Genomic DNA, 19,254 nt, shown 5'->3' on the forward strand with positions numbered 1-19,254 from the left:
GCATGTATTAACAATTTTTAGTGCTTATGGTGATCTCAAATGTCCAGGGGAGACAGTGGGTGGGATGTGGCATAACAACAACAGTAACCTAATGGAGGTGGTTCAGCATGTGTTCTTTTACCCAACATTTATTAAGCACTACTGCACGTCATGCATTGCCTTAGGCATTGAGAATACAGATGTGATAAGACACAGTCCTTCCCAAAAAAACTTTCATTCTAGCAATGTACAACATATATATACACATAAAAACATGCATGCAGAAATTATTAAATCTTGTTCTAGCACAACTTGGGTCATCAGCCAATTGTGTATAAGATATAATGGTGGCACAAAGACTAATTCTGGAGTATAAATTTGTATTAATTTGCAGAGTTTCATCACTGTGGCACACATATGAAACTGCTTACTTACATTTATTTATTTAAGAGAGAAAAAGAGAGCGTGAGTGGGGGGCAGGGAGAGGGAGAAGCAGGCTCCTCGCTGAGCAGGGAGCCCGTCACAGGGCTGTATCCCAGGATGCTAGGACCATCCTTAAATACATTTCTGAATAGTGTTCTGATATTAAATCTCACAGAAGAATACTTCTCTGCATGGGATTTTTTCTACTGCTTTAACATTAGAGGTTCTTTGTTTTAAATTAATCAGACTTTATTTCATTTTTTCTTTTGCCATTTAGAGAATATGTCCTTCAGAATGTAGTCATTTGATTCTTCCATTGTTGTAATAGCACACAGTAGTTTCTAAAGGCATATTTAGGGGTGCCTCAGTGGTACAGTTGGTTAAATGGATTGTGATCTCAGGGTTGTAAGGTCCAGCCTGGTGTTGAGCCTGCATCAGGATCTGCACTGAGCAAAGAGTCTGCTTAAGACTCTGTGTCACCCCCACCCCCTCAAATAAATAAATAAATCTTTTAAATAAATAAATAAATGAAGGTGCTCATAGTATACCTACCATAAAATTAATTAATAGGGGTGCCTAGCTGGCTCAATCAGAAGAGCATGTGACTCTTGGAGTCCTGAGTTTGAGCCCCATGTTGGGCATAGAAATTACTTAATAAATAGCTTTGGGGGGGAATTATCCATAAATTATAGGGAACTTATGTGCTTCATAATATTCTTAATTTCTGTATACATGAATACTGTAGTGCTTGTGCACAGTGTACAATGATAAATACCAGAGAAGTCAGGCAAAGAATGAAACTTGGCAGCTTTACTCTTATTTGTTCTAAGTGGATATGCAAAAAATAATCTAATGAAAATAATATAGATAACCTTTGTCAGTAATAAATATCATGACTTTCTCCCAAAGTTTAGTCAATGATCCTAGAATATTATTATCCTACTGTAGAAGATCCAAAATCTTTGTATAAAAAAGTACACAAATCTGTCCTATGTGTAAAGATCTATAAGTATTCAAAATAATTCACACTACTTGAATACATTAAGAGTTCAAAAGCACACTAACATACATATATGTAGACATGTATAACATGTATAACAAAAGGAATGCTTTGCAATGAGAGAATGAAGATAAGAATTAAGAGAGTCTCCTGTTACCAGAGCCAGTACAGTTAACTGCACTTCATAACAAATTATGCCTATTTGGAACTAGTTTATAAATACTTAAGCTATGAGATGAACAAAGTGAATGTTAAAAACACAGAATTTTGTAATTTAGGAACATAGATTCAGTGCTTCATAATATGGAATGAAGTTCCTAAAGATAGCCAGTTGGTTTGATTTCTTAGAAGTTAGGAAAAAATGAATTTCAGAAAATTATTTGTAATGATTAGGAACGGTAGAACATTAAGAAATATAATATTGAGAATATAAGAACTGAGGTCCTCTGTATCAAAAGCGATAGGAAGCAGACTTCACATTAGAATATAAAGAATGTAGTTGAAAGAAAAATTAACTAGAATCTTTGTAACAGGTTAAATAACCACTTCCAATAGAAGTGATTTACTCCTCTCAGTAAACAATTGCAGTTACTCCCCCATTCCCCTCCTGCGCCAGCTGTAGGCATCCATCTATTTTCTGTTTCTATTTATTTTGATAAAATTTTAAACTTGCAACACTGTTGTTTCTCAGGCTTATTCTAGGTCATGGACTCTGGGGTTTTAAAATTCTTCAACTAGCCATATTTACAAGTCCTGTGACATCTTCATTCAGAAAACATTCGAATGAGGATTCCATGATAGGGTTGTTCCATATTCTGAGAGTTTTTGATCTGGTACATGTGTTTCAAGTTCTTTTTGTGCCACTTGCTACTTAAACTCATTTCATTAGAAGGAATAAAACCATTTTGTCCAGACTCAAAACTTAAGTTTGTTCTATGTGTGTTAACCATTCCAGCCTTTCTGGTAGTGAGAATAGCTTTAAGAATTTTTTGTAGCATACTATTATATTCAATAATAATGTCATCTTCATCACTGTCTTCATCCTTTGGTCAGTATTTGGTTTAATTTGCTGTGGATAGCCAAGAAAACTATCATCAGTAGATTTGCTAGAGCTGCAGGAAGTCCTACTATTTCCTAACATTCTGGTTTATTGGTCTCACTGTGATGATGAGATTTGCAACTGTTTACAATCATCATGTCTATTACTTGACTGAAACTCTTTCTGAAGTTTCTATGCCATTAACTTCTAAAATTTCATTACATATGTCTGGGTGACTCAGTTGGTTAAGCGTCTGCCTTTGGCTCAGGTCATGATCCCAGGGTCCTGGGATCGAGTCCCACTTTGGGCTCCCTGCTCAGCGGGGAGCCTGCTTCTCCCTCTGCCCTTCCTCTCTGCTTGTCCCCCCTCCCAATAAATAAATAAATAAAACCTTTTTAAAAATAAAATAAAACTTCATCATTACTATCTGGTAACCCTGTGTGTGAACCAGATCTCCTGGAATAAGCCAGGATGTAAAGATTCCTGGGACTTACCTAAGCCATGTGGTGTCTCCCTTGGGCTTTCTGAAGCCATCCTGGCTATAGAGTCCAAGAGAATTTTCAGTGCTGTGTTTCTAAAGATAAACTAACTCTATGGTGCGTTTCTGGGAGAATATTCATGTCTGTAATAGAAGATGCAGGTTTAAAGTCTCGGGGCATACCAATGACTGTATGTGGCTTTTTCCTATGGTTGACAACACAGTGCATTGACTAAAACATTTTCCTTCTTTGTTAGCATGTCTGTACCAGACACTGTTATCTGCTTCTTCCTTCTTTTGTATAAAAATCATAAGCAATGGGTTGTCTGTTGAAACACCTTTGTGATAATTATTTATAGGTAGTAAGTCTCCCTAGAAGTCTGTATAGCCTAATAAATTGTCAACAATGGGTATCTTATGAACATGTAGTAACCCATAAAAATCCTCAGAATGTCCAAGTTTTGATGTTTCTAGCAAAAACCAGTGAGAAACCTGCTCTTCACCCCCAGGATGCCCTGGTAGCCAGTCATTGAGTGCCGGGTTCCTCTCTGGAATGCCAGGTGGGCGCATGTACACTCTCAGCTGCAGCCCAGGAATCCATAGCTCCCCAAACACACCTATAGAGGTAGTTTGGATCTCAGTACTCAGCTCCACTGAGCTCCATAGGACTCCACAGGGCAGCAAGGAGTGGTCTGGCAGTGCAGCAGGTAGAGGCACAGTTCCCTCCCTCCTCTCTGCAGGGCTCCAGTGGAGGAGGTTGAGGTGGGACAGTTATTAGTCCATCTACCTCCCCATAATTGGGCTCCTGACCTGGGCCTGGGCTCCTGATCCAGGCTGACACTTCCAACCCAAGAGACTGTAAGTGAAAATATTAAAGACATTTTGGAGGAAAAAAAGACATTTGGGAGAAAAGGATCACCTGTATTCCTGCCGCCCTAAATAATTTATCCATTTAATAAAAATTACCTTACAGTAAGTAAGAGGGGATGTGCCTGGCCAGCTCGGTTGGTGGAGCATGCAGTTCTTGACCTCGGGGTCAGGAGTTCAAGCCCCACATTGGGGGTAGAGTTTACTTTAAAAAAATTACAAGTCTTATTGACAAGTATATGTTTTCATGCAGTGGCAGTCTAATGTACATCTTCTGTCCTTTTCCCCATTAAAATAACCTTTATTCTGTGTATTTGACAACTTAAGTAATAAAAGCCTGGGAGAAATAGAAGCTTTTGTATTGTGTGCAGATGCCAGTAGGTGTGTTTTATGTGTATGTTTTACTGTCCCCTCTAACACCCCACATTTCCACATTATCGTTAGATTAGCAGTCGGTCTATCTTTGGCACTTGCTCGTGGCTATCTTTGCCTAGTTGACTATACTAAATACACATGTATGCTGTGTATCTATGTATATGTACATGTATGTGTATTTTTTTTGGTATGCATATATTTGAAACACATCTTACTACTTTGAAATCTTCCATGCCCCTCATATAAACATGTAGGGCTGCTCGCAGATTCTTTCTGTGCCAGTGTTGGCTTCCATAGTACCATTTTTCCCAGCCACGGTTCCCCTCAAGATTACTGACTACCTAGCTCCTTTAATGTCAAAGCTTTCTTTGACATCTTTCTCTGTGTGCTTTCTTACCTTTCTGCTTACCCAATACAAAACCCGAGTATGCTTTCACAAAGAAGCCTTAAATTATCTCAGCATACTTTATTGCACTTTGACCTTTTCATATCCAAAGCCTTTTCATCACCTTTCTCCAATATCTGTACCCCATTTTCTTCTCTATTCACAAATCCTGTGCTCCATGTATAGTTATTTTCTAAATATCATCTCTCCCACCTTCATTTTACTTAAATCCTTTTTTTAAAAAGGATTCTCTCTCATGCCTTTCATTTGGTGCCTTCCACCAATCCCAAGGTTTCTATCTATTGTCATTTTTCTCCCTTTCACCCTTAACCTCTGTGGCAATTCTGCTTTCACACCCTTTGACAAAAGCTCACACTCTGATAATGTATATGTAGTGTTCAGTTGAGTGCTTCTGAATAAATACTTGCTTTTCAAAACAGTGAAATCTAAACTATTAGCATGGAAATAACCCCTGGGAAGATGAGGTCTCCACTTGAAAGCTTCAGATAGAGATTCTCCTGCCATTATTGAATGATGGAGTTTTATGTAATATTATCTGAAATGGGGTGACTACTTGAACCATACAAAATGTCCACTTTTGTGAAATGAGAATAGATCCTTGATTTTATACTTCTATTTTGATTCACCTGAGAAATAAAACTTACCACCTCAGAGAAGGTAATTTCCATATGTTTTGGATTATATTGAGCATTAATTCTGCAGGGTCATTATAGACTTAGAAAGGTTTTGTCCTGGGGCGGCCTGGATGGCTCAGTGGTTTAGCATCGCCTTCAGCCCAGGACGTGATCCTGGAGTCCTGGGATTGAGTCCCACATCGGGCTCACTGCATGAACCCTGCTTCTCCCTCTGCCTGTGTCTCTCTCTCTGTCTCTCTCTCTCTCTCTCTCTCTCTCTCTCTCTCTGTGTCCCTCATTCATAAATAAAATCTTTAAAAAAGAAATGTTTTGTCCTGGGCGTCTGGGTAGCTCAGTTGGTTAAGTGTCTGCCTTCAGCTCAGGTCGTGATCCCAGGGTTCTGGGATCAAGTCCCGCATCAGGTTCCCTGCTCAGCAGGGAGTCTGCTTCTCTCTCCACCTTTCCCCCCTCCTCTGCTCATGCTCTTTCTCTCTCAAATTAATTTAATTTAAAAATCTTTTTTTAAAAAAAACTGTTTTGTCCTGCCTTCTTGTTCATGCCCAAGTGCCTTCCCATGGTGGGAGGAATCTACAAGGCACCCCAACCCCAACTGCACTGCTGTTGATTGTTGTAACTGTTCATCCTTGTATTGGGTTAAAATCTACTGGCTATAGTTATATTCATTGACTCAGCTTCACTCAAGCTACACTGAATTTGGATCCCTTTTCTATATAATGGCCTTTTAGATAACTAAAGGTAATTATTCTGTCTGCTACAGCTACAGATCTCTACCCACAATTTTTTCCCTTTGAGATAAACACTCAGCTCTTCTACCTGTTCCACATTGGACACCATTTTCGTCATTCCGGATTGCTCTCTATAGATAGGATGCTTTGTTAATGTTCTTCCTGAAGTGTTTTCAGTACTGAAGATAGTATTCAATGTGTAACTGAATTGGATCTGGGCCTTGTACATCTGGACATTAATGCAGCCTGGAGTTGCTTTAAGTTTCTTTTTTAGTAGCCATGTAATGTTGGCTCATAATGAATTTTTTTTAAGATTTTTATTTATTGGGATCCCTGGGTGGCGCAGCGGTTTGGCGCCTGCCTTTGGCCCGGGGCGCGGTCCTGGAGACCCGGGATCGAGTCCCACGTCGGGCTCCCGGTGCATGGAGCCTGCTTCTCCCTCTGCCTGTGTCTCTGCCTCTCTCTCTCTCACTGTGTGCCTGTCATAAATAAAGTAAAAAAAAAAAAAGATTTTTATTTATTTATTTAAGAGAGAGAGATCACCGGTGGGTGGAGGAAGGAAGGGGCAGAGGAAGAAGCAAACTCCCAGGGCAGCCCGGGTGGCTCAGTGGTTTAGTGCTGCCTTCATCCCAGGGCCTGGTCCTGGAGACCCCGGATCGAGTCCCACATCAGGCTCCCTGCATGGAGCCTGCTTCCCCCTCTGCCTGTGTCTCTGTCTCTCTCTCTATCTCTCTGTGTCTCTCATGAATAAATAAATAAAATCTTTAAAAAAAAAAAAAAAGAAGAAACAAACTCCCAGCAGAGCAGGAAGTCCAAAGCAGGGCTCAATCCCAGGACCCTGGGATCATGACCTGAGCTGAAGGCAGATGCTCAACCAACTGAGCCACCCAGGCACTCCATGAATTTTTTTAAGTAAGCTCTGTGCTGAACACGGGGCTTGAACTCACGACCCCAAGATCAAGAGTCTCATGCTCTACCAACTGAGCCAGCCAGGTACCCCTCATAATGGAATTTTTAATTAACTAAAATCCCAAGATTTTAATCTAGAGGTTTTGGCTTCACATGACTTCTTTCCAAACCAAGTTTCCATTTTCCTTTAGTTGTGCCACAGGTTTCTAAAGTCAGAATGTAATGTTTCATATCCCTATTAAATTTCATCTCAGCCTGTGAGACAGCCTTGGTTATTATCATCCAGCTTATGCTCATTGAACAAGGGGTCTTGAAGCTTCTGTCAAAATGTTTTCAGACATCTGGGAAACAATAATGAAAAGTCATGGAGACTATCTTCCAAAAATTGTTCTATGCAGATATATCTCTGCTCTTGCGGTATATATGAATTACTACCATTGTAAATTGACAAGACCAGGAAAGACTGAAGTTTATTGCCAGCCTGCAAGACTTGTGTTGAACATTACACTGAAATGATGTTCCAAGACATATTGTGTCAACATAATGCCAGGGCTGCTAATTCTTCCCAAGAAATCAATTAATTGACATATGAAGTAGAGGCAGAATTATTATGACCATTCTTTTTCTTTTTTTTCTTTTTTTGCCAAACATATACTGAGCACAGTATTAGGAACAATGCAAGATTCTGGAGAATCAGGTTTGCTTGGGGCAACCCTGATTTATCCCTGTTGTCCTAGTGTAATTATTAGTAGCATCATTTTTCACTTTCCAAAGTGTCCAGGTTTGGAGGATAAATTATCTGGCCACCCTTCTCATAACCCACCTAGTTCCTTTAGTATTTTATTTCGGTTATATGTTACACAGCTATAATGTGGCAACTTTAATGAGGCTGCAGTAGTACTTCTCTTCCATTTGAACAGATCATTTTTCGACCGTGGGAAGTTGATAGCAAAACTTACTGCAATTAAGGTCTATACATACTTACTATCTTTCCTGAGCTACCCTCTAGAGGGCAGTAATATATATATCCGAAAAGATCCAATTCCCACAGAAAATGGACTACAGGAGTCCCATTTTCATATGCATGAAAATCAGAAACACTCAAGTGCTCTTAAACACTCGATGCTCATATTGGAACCAGTGTTGTGAGTAAAACTCAAATACCTTTTGCTAAGCAGAAAAGTAAAGAAATAATAAAAATTAATTCATTAACATTCCGAACATTTTTTTAAATTGAAAAACTGAACTTTGATGCCTTAAATATATAATGATCTATTATAACAATTATACATAGAGTTTAATAATCTGCATAATTTATACTTTTGTTTTTCCTAATTAATAATTTTACATGGTTAATAATTTTAATATATTCTGTATCACAGTTTCCATATTTATGTAAAGTAATCAATTAACAGTTTTATTCTACCTGCTTGAATATTACTTTCCTCCAGAAAATAAAAATGCTGGTTTTTACTTTATAAAGCTTGAATCATGTAATGCAGAGCTCTAGTATTTGGAATTAGAATGTTTTTTAGAGATTGTGTAATTAATTTTATGTCATCAGGTAATTTGTTAGCTCCTAATATCAAAATTATATTGCCTGTGTTTCAGATTTTGAATTTCTTAATGTAATGTTGTCTTTTCAGAAAAGGTGGACAAGTCCTATTTTCAAGAGAAGATGACTTTTAACAGTTTTGAAGGAGCTAAAACTTGTGTACCTGCAGGCATCAATAAGGATGAAGAATTTGTAGAAGAGTTTAATAGATTAAAAACTTTTGCTAATTTTCCAAGTAGCAGTCCTGTTTCAGCATCAACGTTAGCACGAGCTGGTTTTCTGTATACTGGTGAAGGAGATACCGTGCGGTGCTTTAGTTGTCATGCATCAATAGATAGATGGCAATATGGAGACTCAGCAGTTGGAAGACACAGGAAAGTATCCCCAAATTGCAGATTTATCAATGGCTTTTATTTTGAAAACACTGCTGCACAACCTACAAATCCAGGTATCCAAAATGGTCAATATAATGCAGAAAACTATCTGAGAAACAGAGATCATTTTGTTTTAGACAGACCATCTGAGACTCATGCAGATTATCTTTTGAGAACTGGACAGGTCGTAGATATATCAGACACCACATACCCGGAGAACCCTGCCATGTATAGTGAAGAAGCTAGATTAAACTCATTTCAGAACTGGCCAGACTATGTCCACTTGACCCCAAGAGAGTTAGCTAGTGCTGGATTCTACTACACAGGTATTGACGATCAAGTGCAGTGCTTTTGTTGTGGTGGAAAACTGAAAAATTGGGAACCGTGTGATAATGCATGGTCAGAACACAGGCGACACTTTCCTAATTGCTTCTTTGTTCTGGGCCGGAATGTTAATATTCGAAGTGAATCTGACGTTGCGAGTACTGATAGGAACGTCCCAAATTCAACAAGTATTCCAGAAAATCCAGCCATGGCAGATTATGAAGCACGGATCGTTACTTTCCGGATGTGGATATGTTCAATTAACAAGGAGCAACTTGCGAGAGCTGGATTTTATTCTTTAGGTAAACTTTATTATAAAACCAGGCTAATAAATAACTTTCCAACTATCCCAGTCCTCCTAAAAAGTGGATTCCTTTAGCCCCCTGAACTGGTAAATATAGGCTGGCATGATTAATCTGTGAACCTTTATGTTGAATTTGCAGTGTAACTACTACATTTATGTGAAAAAAAGACTATATTGTGAGTTATATTTATCTTTGTTTTTTTGGAGAAGGATGACATGCAAAAGATGATAGATCTCCCAGATAGAAGAATGGGTCTGACAGTAATATAAACTATAATTTATTGAGCACCTACTATATGTGCTCAGTACATGTATCACATGCATTCTTTCTATACCTCATAAAAAGAGTTAACATTAGAGAGTTTAGTTTGGCTGATATTAAAATTGATACCTGCCTTTTGTGTTTTTTTTGATACCTGCCTTTTGTACATAGACTTTATATTTGAAAGCTGCCCTGTATGCCTTTTTGCTTCAAATAAGCACTTCTCAAATGGACTACTGTAAACTTGTCAGGAAGGGCCCTTAGTGTGATGACTTCCAGGAATATTCAGAAAAGTTATACCATTATATATCTGACCCATTTGCTTTAGGATTGAGTAGTGCCAAAATACAAAATATTAGTTATTTCAATATTTTATTCACATAGTATCCTGTAGCAATTTTGAAGGTTTGTTTAGTGTCTTGTAGCTATAACCCTAGAGAAACTTACTTTGTAATTTTGTTAGCCTGAGCCTTATTGTTAAAGTTTCACAGTTTGAAAAAGTGTAGTATTGGTAGACCCAAATGATAACAATTTTAATTTTTCACATAAAAATTGGTCAATTTTATTTTGTCTTCTGTAAAATACCTCAAATTGAATCAGTGACTTTAGTGTGTATTCCCTCCTCAAACAGTCATGGCTGTTATTTAGATGTGAATTTGAATGTCATCTTTGAAGCTGAGATTTTCATGTAATTTAAAATGGTTAATTTCATGGTGTTAAAGGGGCATTTTTGCATAGGCTTCTAATTGCACAAATACATGTATTTTTACTTGTGTCTCTTCTTAGGGGATGGTGATAAAGTAAAATGCTTTCACTGTGGAGGAGGGCTAACTGATTGGAAGCCCAGTGAAGACCCTTGGGAACAACATGCTAAGTGGTTTCCAGGGTAAGGTATTTAAATGTTTATTTAGGAACAGGCAAGTTAGACACTTTGCAGTCAGAAAATCTTGAATAACTTTTCACCTCAACTATTTTTGCCTTCACTATGGCTTGCAATTCACACCAAGTTTATAAAAATGGGGTCACCTACTTTACAGAAAAAAAAAAGGCCCTAAGCCTTCTCTGGTGACCAAAGCATTCATTGCTTATATGTTATATCTATGACATTCAAATGATTCTATTTCTAAACACTAATTAGGAATATATAGTTTTTTTAATAAATTAATTTTTATTGGTGTTCAATTTACCAACATACAGAATAACACCCAGTGCTCATCCCGTCAAGTGTCCCCCTCAGTGCCCGTCACCCATTCACCCCCACCCCCCACCCTCCTCCCCCTCCACCACCCCTAGTTCATTTCCCAGAGTTAGAAGTCTTTATGTTCTGTCTCCCTTTCTGATAGTTCCCACACATTTCTTCTCCCGGAATATATAGTTTTGTTGTTAGAAGTAGGCTCATTCACGATGACCACGGGAGAGCCCTTGTTGCCAAGGATTTTTCCTTGGAACCCATCACATCCCCTAGCAAATTTTGCTGTATCTCTCTGATTATAAGACACACAATTGTTCACATTTTCAAATTTTTGAAATGACACATCTGGTGGTGGGTCATAATTTAATTGGCAGCAGTGGTACATAAAATAATCATCCTTCTTATAATCAGTGGCATCTTAGAATGATAATAACATACTCTGTCTCTTTGCCATCTTGTTTCTTTAAAAATAAAGTATTCATACATATAAGTGATGTAAAATCTTTGACCTACAAACTAGTACAATTTAAAACTTCAGAGCAATTGTTTGAAAATAAATCTTAAGCTTAAAAAGCCTTAAAAGGTTGAAAGCCTAAGGAGTTCCTTCAGAGTGTGTAGTTGGTTAATCCTCTAAACAAAATTAAAGTATTTTTAAAAATTAAATCTTAAATTTAATAACTTGGTTTAAAGTTGGAAGTTCTCAAGTTGGTATTTTTTGCCTAAGATTACCAAAGAGTAGTATAACAAAGGAACGTATTTCTTTAACTTTGAAATGACAGTTGGTAGAGATTAAATAACATTTCATTTTGCAGCTTCTTAGAAATACCAAAAAGGAAGTTAATGGAATTAAGATAATGGAGATATCTGTATTTATACTTTACTGATTTATCAGCTACCAAAGTTTAACCTTCTTTTAATTGTTTAGGTGTAAATATCTGTTAGAAGAGAAGGGACAAGAATATATAAACAATATTCATTTAACCCATTCAATGGTAAGTCACATATTATAGAATATAAAATATTATTTAATTTGTTTTGCAATGATTTCTTGGTGTAAAATTCACAGTATAGTATCTTAAATTAATAATGTATGGTGGGCTTTAAAGGGGAGATCTTGAAGAATGCTTGTTATTTCTTAACCTGAAGTAGCTTTGTGAAAGGGGAATCCCTATAAGCTGATTGATTTAACTCACAGTAAATAAAAATGGGTTTGAAGAACTAAAATACTTAATCCCTCAACTTTCTGAAATTAGAATTTTTTATAATGTGTTTTATACTCATAAATAATTGTGAACTTTCCAAAGGCAGTATTTTAAATCTCAGAAGCGTGTCTAAATTGATGGTGCAGCCTGGGATGGCTAAGGTATTGGTACCATGTGGGAAGAGCCATGGACTAGAATGGGAAGCCAGAGTTGTCATTATGGCTCTACCATGAGCTCCCTTGCCTCAATCGAGTTGTTTAAACTCCCTGAGACTCAGTGTCCTGTCTATAGAGTGAGTGGATTGTGTTAGATGATCTTTGAACTTCCTTCTAGTGGGGATCCCTGAGTGGCTCGGTGGTTTAGCACCTGCCTTCAGCCCAGGGCATGATCCTGGAGTCCTGGGATTGAGTCCCACATCGGGCTCCCTGCATGGAGCCTGCTTCTCTCCCTGTGCCTGTGTCTCTGCCTCTCTCTCTTTCTGTGTCTCTCATGTATAAATTTTAAAAATCTAAAAAAAAAACTTCCTTCTAGCTTCATCAGGTTATGCCTCTTGCAAACATTCATATGTTGAATTGGAATAAAGCCAATTTATAAATTCATGATTAGTGTAACTTTGCAAAATGAGGTAATCGTCTTCTACCAAAAAGAATTCTTTTTTTTTTTACCAAAAAGAATTCTAACTTATAATCCATATTTCTATTTCAGCTAAGAACTGCTGAAAGAACACAGTCATTAACTGAAAGAATTGGTAAGTATGTACATTAAAATAAGTATACTTTTAATTTCATTAGCAGTTTATTACATTTGTTTTTTATAGGGTGGAGACATAAGCTTATCCTTTCAAGATAATCAAGGTAGATTTATTTGAGATGAGATTGCTATAAATTTATGGATTAGGAAGTGCCTATAAATTTAAGTCAGTTATAGGTAGCTGGGTGGCTCAGTGGTTGAGCATCTGCCTTTGGCTCAGGTAGTGATCCCAGGGTCCTGGGATCGAGTCCCACATTAGGCTCCCTACAGGGAACCTTCTCCCTCTGCCTATGTCTCTGCCCCTTTCTCTGTCTCTCATGAATAAATAAATAAAATCTTTTAAATTTTAAGTCAGGAAAAAAAAACAAAAATAAATAAATAAATAAATTTTAAGTCAGGGCAGCCCAGGTGGCTCAGCGGTTTAGCACAGCCTTCAGCCCAGGGCGTGATCCTGGAGACCCAGGATCGAGTCCCATGTCAGGCTCCCTGCATGGAGCCTGCTTCTCCCTCTGCCTGTGTCTCTGCCTCTGTCTCTCTTCTCTCTGTGTGTGTCTCTCATGAATAAATAAAATCCTTAAAAAAATTTTTAAGTCAGATATTTATATAGTAAGAACATTCATGTGACTCATGTAACACTGGACATTGTACTGGAAAAATTTAAATTATACTAAATTATATTATAAGTTATATAATTATATACATTACATAAAATGATACTAATTATAGTAAAGTAAAAATAAAATAAAATTTTAAGAAAGGACATTCCTATGGCGGTTGTGCAGTTGGCTTTTCCAAGCTTAAGAGGAGCAGCTATAGGCTGTCCATTGCCATTTCTGTTAAAATCCCCAAAGGAAGAGAGATAAGTGTATTTTTGTCCCAGGTACTTCTTGAGTTAGCCAGGACCATGTATCCAGTGCTGTACTAATGTGCCATCACCATGGTCGGCCCTACCTGCTTCCTTATCCCATGCCGTTCTTGAGCCTCTCCCAGTTTCTTCACAGAGGGGCATGGTTCGGTTTATCTCCTCTTACCTTATAGAAAGGTAGTGATTTTTATCCCAAAGATTATTTACTCATCATAAACATCTTTAAAAGCCAGAAAGATACCAGGATGCCTGGGTGGCTCAGCGGTTGAGCGTCTGCCTTCAGCTCAGGGTATGATCCCGGAGTTCCGGGATGGAGTCACACATCGGGCTCTTTGCATGGAGCCTGCTTCTCCCTCTGCCTATGTCTCTGCCTTCTCTCTGTGTCTCTCATGAATAAGTAAATAAAATCTTTTAAAAAAAAGCCAGAAAGATACTATGTTAAGCAAAGATGATATTGTTATCTCCACTTTTCAGATGCAGAAACAGAGACAAGGAGGTTAAGTGACCCGCCCACAGTTACATTTACAAATCATTAGTGGAACTGGGACTATAAACGGGGTCTTCTGAAATCTGCATCACACTGTGGATCTCGTTTTCCGCTTAGGCATCATGTTTCAAAAATAGTAGAAAGTGTAATTTAGAATGTCTGCTGATGCCCCATTCCTTATACCATCATCTTTTTGGTATCTTAAGGGTTACAAGACAAGAGAAAACTATATGTACTCATAAATATACTTAAGAAGGAGAGCCACTTTGATAATATTTGATATAGATTTTGAAATGGGCATAAATAATAAAGTTTAAGAAATCATTTATTGGGATGCCTGGGTTACTCAGTGGTTGAGCGTTTGCCTTCAGCTCAGGGCGTGATCCTGGGTTCCAGGATTGAGTCCACATTGGGCTCCCTGCGGAGAACCTGCTTCCCCCTCTGCCTATGTCTCTGCCCCCGCAATCTCTCATGAATAAATAAATAATTCTTTTAAAAAATTGAGATATGAAAAGAAACAATAATAAAATAAAATTGAGATGTGCAATTCATGTAGCAAAAATTTCACCCTTATAAACTGTACATTTTAGTGGTTTTTAGTAAATTCACAAGGTTGTGGAACAAACCATCACTGCCATTTAATTCCAGAACATTATTATAATCCCAAAAAAGAAACCCTGTATCCATTAGCAGCCACTCCCCATTGCTGCCCCTTCCCCCTCAGCCCCCAGACAACTAACTACTCATCTACTTCTATCTCTCTGGATGTCCCTATTCTAGACATTTCATATGAATGGAATCATAATATGTGGCTTTGAAGTTCATCCATGTTGTGGTACTTATACATGATTACTTCATTCTTTTTTATGGTAGAAAAAGTTTCCTTAGTGTAGATAATACCATGTTCTGTTTATCTACTCATCAGTTGGTAGACATTTGGGTCTCCAGTTTTTGGCTCTTATGAATGATACTGATGCTGCTATGAACATTTGTGTGCAAATCTTTGCGTGGACATAGGTTTTTAAGTTGCCTGAGTATATATTTCAGCATGGAATTGCTGGGTCATGTAGTAACTCTACATTTAACCTTTGATAAATGGCTAGTTTTCCAATGCGGCTGTACTATTTTACGTTCCCACTAGCAGTATATAAGGATTCCAGTTTGTTTTTCCATATCCTTGTTAACACTTGTTATTGTATGTTTTTTAAAGATTCTATTTCTTTATTTGAGAGAGAGTGCGCATGCAGAGGGAGAGGGAGAAGCAGGCTCCTGGCTGAGCAGGGAGCCCAATGGCGGGGCTCAATTCCAGGACCCCGGGATCATGACCTGAGCCTAAGGCAGATGCTCAGCCAACTGAGCCACGTAGGCACCCCTTGTATGTCTTTTTTTATAGCCATCCTAGTGGATGTGAAGTGGTATCCTATTGTGGTTTTGATTTGCATTTCCCTGATGGTTAATGATGTCGGGCATCCTTTCATGTGCTTATTGGCCATTTGTATGTCTTTGGAGAAATGTCTGTTCATCGCCTTTGCCCATTTTTTAGTTGGGTTATTCATTTTTTTGTTATTGAGTTGTAAGAGTTCTTTATATATTCTAATATTTTTACAGTTATGTACCTTGTCGGATATATGATTTGTAAATATTTTCACTCGTTCTTTTCACTTTCTTGCTGATATACTTTGAAGTATATAAATTTTTAATTTTGATGAAATCCAATTTATCTTATTTTTTGTTGCTTATTCTTTCAGGGCTATATCTAAGAAACCATTGCCTAATCCAAGTTTACTTCTAAGAATTTTATTACTTTTTAATCTTTTTTAAAAATTTTTATTTAGGGATCCCTGGGTGGCGCAGCGGTTTGGCGCCTGCCTTTGGCCCAGGGTGCGATCCTGGAGACCCGGGATCGAATCCAACGTCGGGCTCCCGGTGCATGGAGCCTGCTTCTCCCTCTGCCTGTGTCTCTGCCTCTCTCTCTATCTCTCTGTGACTATCATAAATAAATTTTAAAAAAAAATTAAAAAAATTTTATTTATTTGACAGGGAGATAGCAAGAGAACACAGACGGGGAGCAGGCAGAGGGAGAGTGAGACACAGGCTCCCTGCCAAACAGGGAGCCCAATGTGGGGCCTGATCCCAGGACCCTAAGATCATGACCTGAGCCAAAGGCAGGTGCTTACCCAACTGAGCCACCCAGGTGCCCCAAGTTTTATGGTTTTATCTCTTACATTCAGGTCTTTGATCCATTTCAAGTTCATTTTTGTATGTGTGTAAAGTGGGGGCCCTTCTAATTATTTTTATATGGATATCCTGTTACCCATGCTTTTGGTTTTCAGCAAAGTAAGCTTGAGATACCTGCAGGGTATCCAAGTAGGTGGATCTTAAAACCTGGAACTCATAAATAAGGGTAAAATTGTGGTAGTGGGGCAAGTATCCAGAGAGATTGTTAAAAAGGGGATCATTGAGGTAATGGAAGGGAACCACCAGTGTCTAATCAGGTGAGCAGAAGGAGCCAGCAAAACAAGTTGGGAAAAAAAAAAAAACAAGTAGAACCACGAAAGAGTGATGTCCAGCTGACCTCTGGACATCTCCACCTGGAAATCTTAAAAGCAGCTCAAATTCAGCATTTCTAAAAATCACTCAGACTGAATCCAGGCTTGTTCTTTGCACGCCCCCCCCCCATTCGTTAATAGTTTAATAGTTCACAAGGTCGCCCAGTAATTTGAGCCATTTTAAGCTCTTTGCTTTCCTTAATCCCTCTACATTTAATTAACCACCAGGTCTGATGAAATCAGCCTTTTTAATATTGTCTAAAATCCACTGGTTCTGCCCTAGTTTCTGCCCTTATTTCTCATTCAGATGCTTTAGTGGTCTCATAAATGGTCTTTTATCTGTATTATAACCATACAACAGTGTTCTCTTTATCAAACAGAAATCTTAAGGTACACTTTCCTACTTTTGTTACTTACTATGTAATATTTCTTACAATCAAATCCCTTTCCAGCTCCTCTTTTTAAAAAAAAATTATTGAAGTATAATACACCTACAATAAAATGCTTAAAATAGACTTAAGTATTCAACTCAATGAATTTTTACATGCGTTTATTTGTGTAGTCATCAGCCAAATCAAGATATAGAACAGGGGCATCTGGGTGGCTCAGTTGGCCAAGCGTCTGCCTTCAACTTCTGTCATGATCCTGGGATTGAGCCCTGCCCCCTCCCTGCTCAGCTGGGAGTCTGATTCTCCCTTTGCCCCTCCCCTGCTAGTGTGCTTTCTCTCACTCTCTCCCTCTCTCTCTCTCTCTCTCTCTTTCAAATAAATAAATAAAATCTTTAAAAAAAATAACATTTCTGCCAGGCCAGAAACTCCTTCAGGCCCTTTTCCCAATCAATATCTGTCCCTGATTTATGTTCTGACTAACCATAGATTAAATTTGAACATCTTAGAAATGTAATCATACAGTGTATTCTTTTGTCTCTGGTCCATCGTTACGATGACATTTTGTTCATCAGATCTGTGAGACTTATCTATGTTTCTGTGGCAGTAGTTCGTTTTTCTGCTTGCTCTGTAGTGTTTCAATATCGCAATTTACTTATCCATTCCCCTGGTGATAGATGTTTGAGTTGTTTCCTATTTGAGGCTGTTATACGTGACACTGCTGTGAATATTCTTGTGCATGTTTTTGGTGGACCTTCATCCTTATTTTTGATACTTGAGAATAGAATTGATGAATCAAAGAATGTAAGTCTCCTCTTTATCAGTTCCCTACATAACCTGTATTTCTACTTTGAGTACCATTAAAGTGAGTTTCTATTCATTTTATTGTCACTCCCCTGGGGTGCAAAAACTAAGTCTCAGAGATGGGAAACTCACACATTCAGGGTCAGAGACTTCGACTTCCCCCTATTTCCTGTGATTTTTCCAGAATAATTGCTAGTGACTTGGGAAAGACATCCACTCTACATACTTAGGTTAGTTGTGAATACAACTGATTTGAAAAAAAGTTCTGGGTTTTGAAGTGCTTAACTTTTTCTTACTGGTTTTACCTAATCTTGCACTATTTCTTCAGCCTTTAGAGCAACTAATCTCAATTAATAGTACTATAAAATAGGGGTGCCTGGGTGGCTCAGTGGTTGAGTATCTGCCTTTGGTTCAGGGCCTGACCCCAGGCTCCTGGGATCGAGTCCCATATCAGGCTCCAGGGAGCCTGCTTCTCCCTCTGCCTGTGTTTTTGCCTCTCTCTCTGTATCTTGTGAATAAATAAATAAAATCTTTAAAAAAATAGTACTATAAAATACTGTATTTGCGATGATTAAGATTCTGAAAGATTCTTCAGTGCTTAAATATTTCAAAATCTTCTTCCCAAAGTGGCTTTCATTTGCTGGTTTGTTTTTTGTTTTTCTACTTGCTGTTCACCTTTTTCTTTTTAACTGTACTTTGCTGTTGAGTTGTGTTAATGAAAATAATTGCTTAAACTCTGTGTTCTTTTTCTTCACCAATTTTCATTTCAGAGGATGCCATCTTCCAAAATCCTCTGTTACAAGAAGCTATACGAATGGGATTCAGTTTCAAGGACATTAAGAAAATAATGGAGGAAAAAATTCAGACATCTGGGAGCAACTATGTATCACTTGAGGCTCTGGTTTCAGATCTAGTGAGTGCTCAGAAAGACCATACACAAGATGAATCAAGCCAGACTTCATTGCAAAAAGGTATGCATGGCTATTTTTAAAAAGCAAGAAACACTTAACGGTACTTCATTACAGATAGTATTTTATATGACTTGGTGGCCCATTCACTTTTTCCTTCTCACATGTCTCTTAGAATAAACATTTTTAAAAAGTTTTTGTTAAGGGCAACCCTCTTGGGTGTCTTCCCTCTTTGGGAGCTTTGTGTTCTATCATTAAGTAAACTTTATTATTGCTCAATAAACCTTGCTTTGCTGCCCACCAAAAAGAAATGTTTGTTAATAGGGGTGCCTGGGTGGCTCAGTCAGTTAAGCGTCTGCCTTTGGCTCAGGTTGTGATCTCAGGGTCCTTGAATTGAGCCCCACTTTGGGCTCCCTGCTCAGTTGGAAGTCTGCTTCTCCTTCAACCTCTCCCACT

At 38.1% G+C, this 19,254-nt stretch overlaps 1 protein-coding gene and 1 pseudogene across 5 annotated transcripts in view; one reads left to right on the forward strand and one right to left on the reverse strand.

The window, feature by feature from the left end:
• The window catches only part of XIAP (X-linked inhibitor of apoptosis), a 50,377-nt gene that overhangs the window by 21,712 nt on the left and 9,411 nt on the right, over window positions 1-19,254 (forward strand). For all 5 annotated transcript variants that reach the window (XM_055337687.1, XM_055337685.1, XM_055337684.1 and 2 more), the window contains 5 exons: window positions 8,483-9,391; window positions 10,442-10,541; window positions 11,773-11,839; window positions 12,755-12,797; window positions 18,661-18,861. In XM_055337687.1, coding sequence (XP_055193662.1) covers window positions 8,515-9,391; window positions 10,442-10,541; window positions 11,773-11,839; window positions 12,755-12,797; window positions 18,661-18,861 — 1,288 coding nt within the window. In that variant the 5' untranslated portion in view covers window positions 8,483-8,514. The remainder of the gene's footprint in view (window positions 1-8,482; window positions 9,392-10,441; window positions 10,542-11,772; window positions 11,840-12,754; window positions 12,798-18,660; window positions 18,862-19,254) is intronic.
• LOC129518061 (partitioning defective 6 homolog beta-like) lies at window positions 9-6,045 on the reverse strand (annotated as a pseudogene).

Source organism: Nyctereutes procyonoides, unplaced genomic scaffold, assembly GCF_905146905.1.
Source record: "Nyctereutes procyonoides isolate TBG_1078 unplaced genomic scaffold, NYPRO_anot_genome, whole genome shotgun sequence".
In the NCBI taxonomy this organism is placed as follows: Eukaryota; Metazoa; Chordata; class Mammalia; order Carnivora; family Canidae; genus Nyctereutes; species Nyctereutes procyonoides.